This window comes from Pollachius pollachius (genome assembly GCF_949987615.1).
Source record: "Pollachius pollachius genome assembly, chromosome: 1".
NCBI classification, from domain to species: Eukaryota; Metazoa; Chordata; class Actinopteri; order Gadiformes; family Gadidae; genus Pollachius; species Pollachius pollachius.
In genome coordinates, this window is record NC_136934.1 from 17,565,241 (window position 1) to 17,578,235 (window position 12,995).

Consider the following 12,995-nt stretch of genomic DNA (forward strand, 5'->3'; position numbering starts at 1 on the left):
ACAGCCTTCCTCTTCACCTTCCTCCTCCTCCTGCGCTAGATGCCCCCACAGGCTGATCTTTAAAGAGGAATACCTTTTCCATTGGATTTTGGAGGTGTTACTTGACACACTACAAGAGTTTAAATACCTCTTGAATGTTTTGGGGAAACTGCAGGAGGACTCGGGGATGACCATGATGGATATCAGTATTTACAGCCTTTTTTTGCCTTCAGTCTTCCTGTGTGGTCACAGAGGCCCCAGTCTAGTTGGTCAAGTGCCTGAGTCAACGCGATGCAGGGAGGGAGGGGCTCTACGGAGCCAGTCCATCATGAGACCTTCAGCTAGAAGCCAGGATTCTGTGTGTTGCCAAATATATTCCAGGTTGTCTGAATGATTTGAGTCCCGGTTGTTGATGGATGTCCAACAACCGGGACTACTACAGGCCCATCATTTGATGTTATTTTTTTCAAGCAGACACTGAATTCTGAAGGGGCATTCTGAAGAGGTCAATCAATGGAGCTCAGTTGATAGGACAGACCTATGGGTTCCTCACGGAGCTAGGGTTCACTTCAGCCATCGTTCTGCTCGGCACATAGGGCCAGTACCACGCAGGACCAGACTCCCCCCCCCCCCCCCCCCCCCAGGACCAGACCCTCCCACACACAGGACCAGACCCTCCCACACACAGGACCAGACCCTCCCACACACAGGACCAGACCGCCCCTACACACAGGACCAGACCCCCCCACACACAGGACCAGAAAGAAGATGATGACTTCATTATTTCGATTCTAGGTTTGCTTGCCAATGATAGTGTTGCCAATTGATATTGTTCCCTGGTTGGAATATAGTGTTTCTGATCTGTGAACTGGTTTGTTGTTTCCTGTCAGATTCTTAGTGCTCGGCCCTAAGCGGGAGGGGGGGGATTAAGCTTCATTATCACCCGTAATAAAAGTCACTTTCTAATTATATTATAAAGGTCACACATCTAGATTTCCCCCAACGCCTCAATACAGCACAGACACACAGGCAAGCACACACACACACACACACACACACACACTGCAATAGGAAGAGCGGTGGGCTGGCCTGGGCTCCTGACCTACTTCGGTGGTTGGTAGATAGCTTTGTATGATTATAAATATCTGAACTCTTTATTTTGGCTCGGTGTTGAACGGTCCCACCTAGATAAGGAACATTATCTACCCACTGCTTCTTGTGCCTCTGCTACTAACTCATTGTATTTATTGGTATGCAGCCCACCCAGAAAGGTGGCAGCTGTGTTTCTTGTGTCAGTCCTGAATCTCCCTCACAATCAAAGCTGGAGAGACATTCATCCACCGATCATTTGAAGTGACGTGTATATATATATTCATTTTGTGATGTATTTAAGGAGGTATGATCAAAGTGGCAATACTAGGAGGTTGCTACGTTACTGTATGACGCCTTTTATCAGCGTGTCATTAGTTGGGAACGTGCGCCAAACCACTTTTTCCTCGTACATTCTTTTGCTTCTGAAAGAATATGCTAATATGCTAATATATATATAATTTGTAAAAAAACATTTAAACACATTGGTATTGGTGAGCTTGGAATAGAGCTGTTGAACAGAACAAAGATGTTTTGAAGAGCTCATTCAAAGTTGACAACCTCTACTTTACCAAAAGGTACCGTCACCGTGACCATCATGAGCCGGGAAAACGAACCAATCAGTGTTTTGTTTGAAGTGCAGAGAGAAACGAATGTGATTTAGGTTAATGTTGGTGTGAAAACTTGTCTGCTTTTTTTTTTTTATAACCAATGCTCTGAGGAATCCATGACATTTCCAGTGAAACTCCCGACGCCAGCGTCCTGTACTGCCTGTTGATGCAGAACGGAGGTCCTCCTGTTGGCTCTGCTCGGCCCACGGTGCCTTGATCCATGTGGAGATCACAGTGAGAGTGTTTCAAAGGGACTAAGCTATTAAGTGCACAACATTACGATTATCCAAGGTGAAACAAGCAGTTCCTTTATTTATATTGCTATTTTTTGCTTGGAAATAATAAAGGACGATTTGAAATAAAGGTATTGTTTAAGTTCCTCTTGAAGGAAGTATTCCTTGAGTTTGGATTTTCGACTTTCTTTGAGTCAGGCCTGTCTTTACATAAAAATGATTTTTTTTTTCATAAGTTTATGCCTACAATACTTTTTTATTTATATATTTAACATTTTCAACCTTATTGCATTCAGTATATTTTACTAACCCTAACCCTTCACTGAGTTTGTGGGCGTGGCGTCTAGCCTCTGCTGATATGCGGTAGGTAAGATGTTCGTTTTTCTAATGCATGATGAGCATGACGAGGTCGCTCTTGGAAATCGAAAGATGAATCATGAGTGGGAAAGACTTTGGTCTGCTCAACATGTCTACACACGTTTAATAGATTTCGGGATGAAAATATCGATTCCTTCAAGATATATAATAGCGTCACGTTCTCAGTCCAAGCCTGAGCAACAGTATCTCATTAAGAAACAGGCTGAGCACCAGGATCTCATTAAGAAACAGGCTGAGCATCAGCATCTCATTTAGAAACAGGCAGAGCACCAGCCTCTCATGAAGAAACGGGCTGAGCACCAGCATCTCGTTAAGAAACAGGCTGAGCAGCCGCGGGCTATTAGATTAGAGTCATAGCATCTCATTAAGAAACATGCTGAGCAGCAGCTGGTTATTGGAGCAGAGTCACAGCACCTCACTTAGAAACAGGCTGAGCAGCAGCGGGTTATTGGAGCAGAGCGTCACAGCATCTCATTAAGAAACAGGCTGCTGGGACAGTCGGTCACAATTTGAGGTGGAGGATTTTATTACACATTTTCTCGTCTCTTTTTGATGAAGTACTGGTGAAGAAAAGGTAGGTTTACTAAATAGACTAGAAATTATGAAAACCATACTTGTAAAGTTAACTTTTACATTTGATGTACTAACTTAGAATAAAGAAATCTGTACTATTTGTTTTCGATATTAAGGCCTATTTGCTTATAACTTTACATTACACATAAATCTAACTCCACCCGTGTCAAAAACTGTGTTGAATGGGAAAAGCTTTAAAAGGATATATATATCCTTTTATATATATATATATATATATATATATATATATAGATATGTATAGATATGTATAGATATGTATAGATATGTATAGATATATATGTGTGTACCGAGTTGACAAGGTGTCGGGTATCCTGTTCTACTGGAGAAGGACGTGAAGCCGGTTTTACCCGTTCACCGGTTCACCTGGGTCGCAGTGTGCAGTAAAAACAACGGGGGGCTTAAACTTTAAAGTTCACATAAACACAACTGGGCGCTCCTTCTATGTTGAATTCAGAGGCGATGTGGTGGTGAGCTCTCTAGCTGGTGATACTATGGTGTCAAATACATGATCACCACTAGAGCTCACTGTTGTTTAGTGAAGCTAAGCCTGTGCCTCCGGGGCTTAGGGTTAGGGTTAAAGTGGCGCTCTACAAAGTAGACCTACACGCTGCGGCTGTTTAACATGGTGATGGCAGGGAAGCCCACCAGCTGTGGAGCCAAACCCTTCAATGGGGACCTGTTGGGGTTCAAACATGCAAACAGCTCAGGGCCTAGTCCTATATATCTCTGAATGTGTGTAGGGTTAGGGTTACGTCCCACAGTGAATGAAGGTGCATGGGGGGTGAACAGGTGCAGACCAGCGTGTTTATCAGGACCAGTAAGCGATCCAGGGGTTAATGATTATTGCATTAACTTAATGCAGTATAGATCAAATTCTAGTTGCTCCCAGAAGTACACAAGCTCTGGCCCCCCGCTGCGTCAATGGCCGCTGAATGTGGCTCAACCCTGCTGGGGGGCTCCAGAGACGAAACATGTAGACTTTGGTCTCTGTCTAGGGGCCAATATATCCGGAATGTCACATCTGTACAAATATGTATTTTGTAAAACTAACTGCTTTGCGTCATTATAATGATAAACACAAACATTTGTGCGCTGAGGCATATCTATATCTATATCTATCTATATCCCTTCAGCGTCTGTCACGGTTAGCCCACACCGCTAACTATGTTTCGGTACTAAATCAAACTGAATCAAAATTTAGAAAAATGTATGTTGACTATTTTGTGTGTCATAACTACCATTTCCACGTCATTCATGTTACTGTTACTGACGCAGTACGTCGTGGTTTCCTCATTTTGCAACACTACCGCTTATCTACAGATTGCCTATATTGACGAGCAACTCAAGTTCCTACTCTGCTGAGGCGTTTCCTGTGTCTGTGCTTTTTTTCTCCACTTTTGGTTTTTCTCTGAAGCTGCATGAAGCTGCTGGCACGCTCTCAGCCGACCAGTAGTTCATGGGAAGAGTCGAGAGAAGAGGAAGGGCAAGAGGACCGGAGACGGCAGATGATCACACAGACTCAGAATGGAGGCCACCCGGTGCTGTGTCTGGACCTCTACCCCAAGGCTCTGACGGCTTCCTCTGCCCCTCCTGCACAGCCCCACCACACTCACATCTTAGAGAAGAACAGCAAGGAGCTCTGAGGATCAGTGACCCCGCTGTCTGTGGGACCTGCCGTCCGGAGGAGGGGAGGACGTCTCTGGGTTCTCTGGCTCCTGAGGTTTGTGGGCTGGCCGGGGGCCGCAGCTATGACCGTTGAGAAGAGGCTTTCTCTCCCTGCGACCTCGCCCACTGCCTCATCATGCCTGAAGACCTTGCCGCCTCCAACGCCTACATCGTCGTGGAGCTGCTGATTGCCGGCTTCTCCGTGCTGGGCAATGTGCTGGTCTGCTGGGCCGTGGGCCTCAACAGCAACCTCCAGAGCATCACCAACTTCTTTGTTGTGTCGCTGGCCGTTGCGGACATCGCTGTAGGCATCCTGGCCATCCCCTTTGCCATCTTCATCAGCTTGGGCTTCTGCTCCAACTTCTACGGCTGTCTGTTCATGGCCTGCTTCGTGCTGGTGCTCACTCAGAGCTCCATCTTCAGCCTGCTGGCCATCGCCATCGACCGCTACATTGCCATCACCATGCCTCTCAGGTGAGTACAAGGAAGGGGAATACGTACGGGGGTCTAGGTGACAGGAAGTTAACACATACTGGTTACTCAGTGTGTGTTAACTTTTAAGGTTAAGAGGAAGTTATTATGTACAGGGTTCTAGTTAACCGGAAATTACATTAACATTTCAGATTGACAACAGGCTGATACTTGTACTTGTTCCTCTTGGTTTGCACTTTGAACAACAATGCAAAATAGTTGAAACACTCAAAAATGTTCAGCATGGAAAAGATGACCTGTCCTGATAACTTTCATCCACGTAGCGGTTTACCCCTGGTATCGACATGTGTGAAAGTGAAAGTGCTGCCCCCTCAATGCAATCATGTGTAGTTTCACGTATCCACGTCCACCTAACCTCTGCACTTTAACATGTGAAGAATGTGATGGAGACATGCCAAACATCTCAGCTGCAATCCCACACTCCGCAACAGAGCGTCCGGAAATAGACTCTCCTCTGAGGAAACATCCACAATATGGGTTTTGTTAGTCCAATAAATCACAAAGATCAACTGTGTGTTTCCAGCAAGCAATGACCTGAAAAGGTGCTCTCTGAGCCCGTTCTACCCTACGGGCAATCATGGACACGCCTAAGGGCCCCTGAGCACAATAGGGCCCTCCGCAGGAGAGAAACAATTTAATACAAATATGCTTTTTCTTATATCGGGCTCCATATAAATATGACTCAAACTTTGACCCCATTCTCTTGATCTTGATGATTAACCAAACAGAATGTTATAAAAGTTCATGGCTGTTCTAGTGATAAGATTGGTGATGTGGCTGTTCTATTGGTGATGGGGCTATTCTATTGGTGATATGGCTGTTCTATTGGTGAGATGGTTGTTATATTGGTGAGATGGCTGTTCTATTGGTGAGATGTTTCTTCTACTGGTGAAATAGCTCTTCTAGTGGTGAGATGGCCCTTCTATTGGTGAGATGAATGTTCTAGTGGTGAGATGGCTCTTCTATTGGTGAGATGAATGTTCTCGTGGTGAGATGGCTCTTCTAGGGTGAGATGAATGTTCTAGTGGTGAGATGGCTCTTCTATGGTGAGATTAATGTTTTAGTGGTGAGATGGCTCTTCTAGGGTGAGATGATTGTTCTATTGGTAAGGCTGCTGTATGTGTTGTATTATATGTTAGCAGTTCTGTTTGAAGCTAGCCTGCTCGCTAAGTGAGCCTTATTTTGAGACCTGCATTCAGCTGTCATGTGTGATTACAATATAATGGTTTGGTTGTTAGCCTATTCCTAGTCAGTCTCATTGTTATATTTTTATTATATATAAGTTGTAACTGGTGTTCGGTGTTTGCTTGTGTATTTTTCAGTTAACATGAGTAAAATGTCCATCCTTCTTTTAGGGGGTCAGGGTTTAGGCATACCTGCTCAACTGGACTGGTTATTCAGACTTTCACCAATAGGTCTGGGATTATGGTCTGGTGGATGTGACAGCCATCTTGACTAGTGATCAAAATAACATGGTTGTGGTTTAATGGCATGGGGGACGGTTGGGGATGGGCGTGATGTGTGTGTCCAAGGCATTTGTTTTAGCTGCAAATAATTGTATGGTGTTTAACATTAAAGGTGACTTATTATACCACCAGGTGTGAGTATGATTAGCCGTTACAAGCCGTTTTCAAAATCGGCATCTTCGGACATCAAAAGTCGGCGTGTCCACCTAGATGTATGATCGATAGATGAGCAACGTTTGCTACTTTAGGCTGGTAGACTGATCTATCCAGGGTACATCTAGGTGGACACGCCCATGTGTGATGTCAGAATAGGCAGATTTTCAAAACGGCCTTGTACGGCCAATCACACTCACTCACACTTTAACAATCCTTTCTTTGCACTTTGACCCTTCCCTACGCAGTTTTCTTATTGTGCGTCTTTGTTTCGTGTTTCTGATCATGCTGCAGATACAACGGCTTGGTGACGGGCCAGCGTGCCCGGGGCATCATCGCCATCTGCTGGGTGCTGTCCATCATCATCGGCCTCACACCCATGCTGGGCTGGCACAGACTCATTGATGAGGAAGCCAACCAAAACCACACCAACCACACCGGTTCGAACTGCCCACCGGCCAGGATGCGCTGCATGTTTGAAAATGTGGTGGTGATGGAGTACATGGTGTACTTCAACTTCTTGGCCTGCGTGCTGATCCCTCTGCTGTTGATGCTGGCCATCTACCTGTGCATCTTCATGGCAGCCCGCCACCAGCTGAAGCTGATGGAGCTGAAGGCCGCGTGTGGCGAGAAGACGGGCTCCACGCTTCAGAAGGAGGTGCAGGCCGCTAAGTCACTGGCTATCATCGTGGGGCTGTTTGCCGTCTGCTGGCTGCCCTTACACATCATCAACTGCTTCACGCTGTTCTGCCCGGAGTGTGCGAGGCCGCCGGCCTGGATCATGTATGTGGCCATTCTCCTGTCTCACGGCAACTCCGTGGTCAACCCCTTCATCTACGCCTACCGCATCCGCGAGTTCCGCCAGACCTTCCGCAGAATCATCCGCCGCTACATCCTGAGCCGCCGGGAGCGGCTGGAGGCTGGCAGCAGCATGCGCACCTCCGCCCGCAGCAGCCTGGCTGGCTCCCTCCACAGCGGCATGCGTAACTCTGTCCGGCTGCAGGCTGACAACCCGGGGGAACGGAGCAGCAGCAGTAGCTGTGAGAGCGGCTACCCCTGCCTGGGCCCCATCACCGCGATGGGCACAGGGACGCCGGCCAGGTCTCACAGCCCACTGGCCACCGCCCCCCCCCACGGCCTTTCGGCGGGGCCCTACCCGTTGCAGGGGGGCCCGGCGAGGTCCTGCCCGCTGCAGGGGGGCCCGGCGAGGTCCTGCCCGCTGCAGGCCGTGCGGAACCAACACCTCCCCAGAGACATTCAGCTGCAATGCCTGGATCTCCACCGGAGGGAGGCTGAGGAGGTGAAAGACACGCAGAACGGCTACACTGTAAATGAGGCATCGCTGTTGGAGAGGCCGCGTAGGTCCATCTGCTTTGAGGAAAGAGCTAAAGCGTCCTGATCTAGGGGGATCAGGCAGATCACCGCGTGGCCTGTGTAGCAGCGTTTCAATTATGCCAGGAGTGTGGATGTGTCTTTCCAAGGACTTCATTGTCGTTTGTGTGTCATGTTGGTTTCTGTTTTACCAAGAGACTCAAGAGTCTTTAAAGGTGACATTCAGCCCCGCAGTTGGAGCCCAAACCCTTATTTATGAATCAAAGTCCTGGTATACAAATAAGTTGCATTTTAAAATGTGGTACATTAAGAATAATGACTGACATGCTTTGTACAAAGCTTAAACAAGGTTTGAAATTTTCCAAAGTTAGCTGCAAAAAGTGTGTTTTATTTTTGCGTGTATTTTCTGTGTTTATGTGATTTAAATCTTTGCTTATTAATAGGACATTTGCATATTTTAGCAACACAGCTAAAATTCATTAAATTGTCAACCATCTTGTAATTCCACTCAGTGACAATGCACACTTTTTCAGAGCTAATGCAGCTATTTAAAGAGCCAGTGAAGCTGAAATCTTTTATTTATTTTTTACTTTAAGTGTGGTTATATTTGTTATGTGAACTTGAACATTATCTATGCCATTTTTTCAATGTTACTAAATTAAGACCATCATATTTTTGGGAAACGGGTGTCACATCCTATGCTTTTGCCAAATACTACGTTAAGGTTCTACTCAGAATCAAAGATGGTACCGGTATCTTCGTGGCGCCGAGGTGCCTGAAAGTATGATGACGTCGAGGTTAGGAAGACGGGGTGATGGCGGCGATGGCGACGATGGCGGCGAGGCGGTATTGCGTGGAGCTTGTTGTGAAAGGCTGTTGGTTTTGATGATCACTTGTGAGAGATAGTTATGCTTCACGGACACCAATAGCATTACGCTACGATGTGTTTGTGGATGTGTGGCACTCTGAACCCAAAACACATTTGTCATTGTCATTTGTTGTATATCTCATAGTCTTCAAATTCTATCTGAAACAGCATCTGGCTCTTTAATTCTTTTTGCTGTAGAACGGGCCCCAATCCAATGTCTACAAATAAAATCCTTTTTTACTACTGCATATTTCTGGATTTGGTCCTCATTATGAATTACAGTAAATACTTCATTAGCGCTCGTCTACCACTTCAGAATGGGCCCGGCCCCCACCATGGGGAGCGTCCGAGAGTTCGGGGGACTAACGGTGTAGGTGCCCCCACCCCTGGAGGAGGGGCTCCACTTAGACGGATTCCATTTCTGGAGCTCTTTATTTTCCCAGCTTTATATCAGAATCCCCATGAGTCCAGGTTACAGGGCCAAGGGCCCAGTGTGTGCTGGATGGCCTCTCCAAGGGGCTCCCAGAGCCAGGGGCTGCCTGTGTTCTGGGTGACCTCTCCAAGGGGCTCCCAGAGCAGCAGAGGACCAGCTGCACCAGCCCCGTCGACTATGGCCTTATTAGTCTCTTTATTAGTCCTCTTTGAACACCAACCCTGTAGGGACCTATTTTGTAGGAATTCTTTCAATTGCTGCATATCCCTCACAGAGGAAATTCTAAACTTGAAATTCAATATTCTCTAACGTTGAACATACAATAACCCATCTCACACTTATGCAGTAGCTGAAACTGTCTGCTCTGTTAAAAAAATATGGTCTCAGTCCGCAATGTCTTTGTGTGTGTGTGTGTGTGTGTGTGTGTGTGAGTGTGTGTGTGTGTGTGTGTGTGTGTGTGTGTGTGGACTCCATGGAAACCCACATGGACCGCTCCGTCCCCTCACATTGAATCGGAATACAAGGAGACAGGAATACAAGAGCAGCAGGCCAGAGATGACGTCAGACCGGCAGATGTATGAGAAGCCCTCTGTGCACGGCTCGTAATGTCTGCACATATAAAGTACACGCTTCTATTGTGTCTTGGCTTCCTGAACAACGCCAGCACAGCAACCGTCTGTCTAAAAGGAAAGGCCCATTCTCCTCAGAGTTTACGTTTTCTGTCTCCAAGTACAGAGTGGAGCTGTCAACAAAGATTTAATACCCCCTCCTTTGTTGTTCGAGTCCTGTCTGTTAGAGCTTCTGGAATAGCGCTGCATAAGGACTCCTTGTAGCCACAGTGGAAGAAGAAGGTAGAATTACATAAGGACCTTTCTTCTGGAAGATGTTTGTTACAGTGTTTTTTGGAGGTTAGTAACGCAATGGTGACATTATAAATGTCATTTTGAAATGTAAATCTTAGGAATGTCACTCTTTACTGAGAAAGTCAAGCGTACTAACTGTTGATCGACTTATATTTTTAGGTAACATCATGTAAGTGTAACAAATTGTGGCTTTAAATTTTGAACTCCTTGTTGCACTTGACAGACAGCAGGCAGGAACTGTTCAATCTCAACTGCAGGCTGATCAACTTTATCTATGACTTAAAGGAACGGTGTGGCCTTGACAGGAAAGGTAAGCCATCAATCAGGTCTGTACATCTTCACTTATCTGTACATCCACTACTGCACAGATAGCACAACACCCAAAGTGCTAGCACAGCACCCAAACCTATGACACCCAAAGTTATATTCATGGTTTGAACAGATTTCATGAGGACAGTCAGGTCAGTGTATTTCTTTTCCTACATGCTGTTTTGTCTGGGCAGTGACATGCTTACAACAAGACAAGAGTCAACCGGTACCAATTAAAGTCATAAGTGTGCCATGTGATTTGAGCTGGGCTTTGACTGTGTAGACCTGATTGACAGCTGTGAAAGTCCCCCTTGACCTGCGCTTTTCAGACTGTGTAGACCTGATGGACAGCTGTGAAAGTCCCCCTTGACCTGTGCTTTTCAGACTGTGTAGACCTAATGGACAGCTGTGGATGTGACCCTTGACCTGTGCTTTTCAGACTGTGTAGACCTGATGGACAGCTGTGGATGTGACCCTTGACATGTGCCTTTCAGACTGTACACCTGATGGACAGCTGTGGATGTGACCCTTGACCTATGCTTTTCAGACTGTACACCTGATGGACAGGTGTGGATGTGACCCTTGACCTGTGCCTTTCAGACTGTGTAGACCTGATGGACAGGAGCGGTCAGGTGACCAGCCTGTGGGAGAAGGAGCAGAGTGCAGCACGCGCTGCCAGCCTGCTGACAGAGAGGCACTCCTACGTCCTCTTGAGAGTGTGCTGTAAGTCCTCGTAATCAACACATTGCATCGTTCAGAGTCAAATAATCCAATTCATGTGATCAGCATCACTGCTTGTGTTGGATATGTAATGCAATGACAATACATATTTCGGCTCCAGTAGTTGGAGATACTGAGCCATAGTATGACAGTGTTTAGACTCAACAGTAGTTTATTAGTTGCCAGGTTGCAATGGGGAACCAGACTTGACTCAAACATTTCATCCACCATCCCATTGTGCATTGTTGTCCCATTCTCTCTCTCTCTCGAAATATTTATAACATATCTATGCATCAAAATGGCATTATATGGCATACTTATATAGATGTATGAATTATGTTCATTGGACCATTTTCACTACAGTTGACCACATTTGCTGCCAAGCACTGATCTTTTTAGGGTTAGCATGTATGTGTCGTTGTAGCCTATGCTATGTTTACAATAAATGGTGTAGGCTAGTCAAAAGTAAAATGTTTACGTTTAAACCCATTGTTGAATATACGAAAGAAACTCTTTCTAATCTCATCCAGGAATCAAATTATTTAAGATTCCTCTTGGGTTTAACTCTCCTTCTACAAATGTATTCCCCCCATCTAGGGTGTGAGGAAAGTCAGGGTCAGAATTATGAGTCTCTTCTAAAAAACCTGAGCAAGACTCATCCAGAGTTAACAGGTAATCGTCGCTTTTTCTGCACCAGTATGGGACTACATGTAAACACACAGCCTGATATCTGTCTAACTTGTTACAGATATCCTGAACAGAATGTCAAACCCCAGCAAGGAACGAGACAAACGGGGCTCTTCACTCAGAAAGAAGGAAGCGTCTGCTGCTGCTGCTGCACACTCAAAGATCAAAAACATATCAGGAAACAAGAGGAACAAATGAAACATTGCTGTCTGTGGTTAGTGTGTGTGTGTGTGTGTGCGTGTCTCAGCCAATAAATAAACACCAGATATTCAAGTGTTATCATCATAATGTTTTACCTTGTGTTTTTGCAAACGTTCCAGAATAAGTCTATTCACATTCCTGAATGATTCGTAAATTTTATTTTGTTTAATATGTCTTCATGTTCTGTAATGGGAAAATTCTATGTTCACATTCTGTTTCTCTAGCTGTCATTTGTTGGTATATGCCTGTTTTTCCTGACACCCTTGGGAAGGTCGAGAAGCCAGATCCAACTGATTAGGACCGGTTACGTCCCCCCTTTATGACATCCTGAGGAGGTTTATCATCAGGTTAACCAATAATATGGTTTTATATTTGGGCAGAGCTGTTCTCAGCATCCTGACAACACTGTATAATAAGTCCTTGCGATTGCCAATGCATTGGACTTCTCCTTGCGGAGGTCAGACTCTTGGAGGGACGCAAAGCGAACTCCCATCTGGGGACTTCTCCTTGCGGAGCTCTTGGAGAGCCGCTGGGCGATCTCCCATATGAGGCCTCGGATGATTGTATGTTAGGCCTCAGATTATAATGTTTGTTATATGTTTATGGTTTGGTGTACGTTATTGTAGTTTTATTAATCAATAAAAGTAGCCTAATTGTTAAAAGTTTGGATGACACTTTATTCCTACTCAGTTTACACAGACATTTTGCGTGGTCCAGAAATTCCACCACAGTCCATACGTCCTACGTCCATTGCAGCAGACAGTCCTTCTGCAACAATTCATCTCCCGGCGGGGCAAACCATTCGTGATCCAGTGTGATCGAGGCACAAACTTCAAGGCTGGTGACAAAAGGTTGGAGGAAGCTCTTCAAGCTATGGGGCCAACCTTCAAGGATCAATTGCTGGAGCAACAAATCTGTTCCA

The 12,995-nt window shown here is 45.7% G+C and overlaps 2 protein-coding genes across 3 annotated transcripts; both read left to right on the forward strand.

The window, feature by feature from the left end:
- The first annotated feature begins 2,738 nt into the window (after positions 1 to 2,738).
- On the forward strand, positions 2,739 to 9,095 carry adora2aa (adenosine A2a receptor a). 2 transcript variants are annotated; one of them, XM_079757353.1, is made up of 3 exons: positions 2,739 to 2,864; positions 4,299 to 5,023; positions 6,955 to 9,095. In XM_079757353.1, exons 2-3 carry the CDS (start codon positions 4,686 to 4,688, stop codon positions 8,057 to 8,059), a joined length of 1,443 nt encoding a protein of 480 aa, XP_079613479.1. In that variant the 5' UTR covers positions 2,739 to 2,864; positions 4,299 to 4,685; the 3' UTR covers positions 8,060 to 9,095. The 2 variants fall into 2 exon arrangements, with proteins under 2 accessions (XP_079613479.1, XP_079613480.1); XM_079757354.1 differs by lacking the exon at positions 2,739 to 2,864 and having other exon boundaries at positions 4,297 to 5,023.
- Positions 9,096 to 10,176: 1,081 nt separating this feature from the next.
- On the forward strand, positions 10,177 to 12,070 carry c8h22orf15 (chromosome 8 C22orf15 homolog; the record flags this gene model as incomplete). Its single annotated transcript, XM_079750154.1, has 5 exons — positions 10,177 to 10,205; positions 10,384 to 10,466; positions 11,066 to 11,188; positions 11,783 to 11,857; positions 11,934 to 12,070. 5 exons carry the CDS (start codon positions 10,177 to 10,179, stop codon positions 12,068 to 12,070), a joined length of 447 nt encoding a protein of 148 aa, XP_079606280.1.
- Between the last annotated feature and the right edge of the window lie 925 nt (positions 12,071 to 12,995).

Excerpts from the sequence above, each read along its gene's own strand:
- adora2aa (XM_079757353.1), top strand. The coding sequence starts at position 4,686 with ATGCCTGAAGACCTTGCCGCCTCCAACGCCTACATCGTCGTGGAGCTG. Across the intron at positions 5,024-6,954 it reads GCCATCACCATGCCTCTCAG|ATACAACGGCTTGGTGACGG; the intron begins GTGAGTACAAGG and ends ATCATGCTGCAG.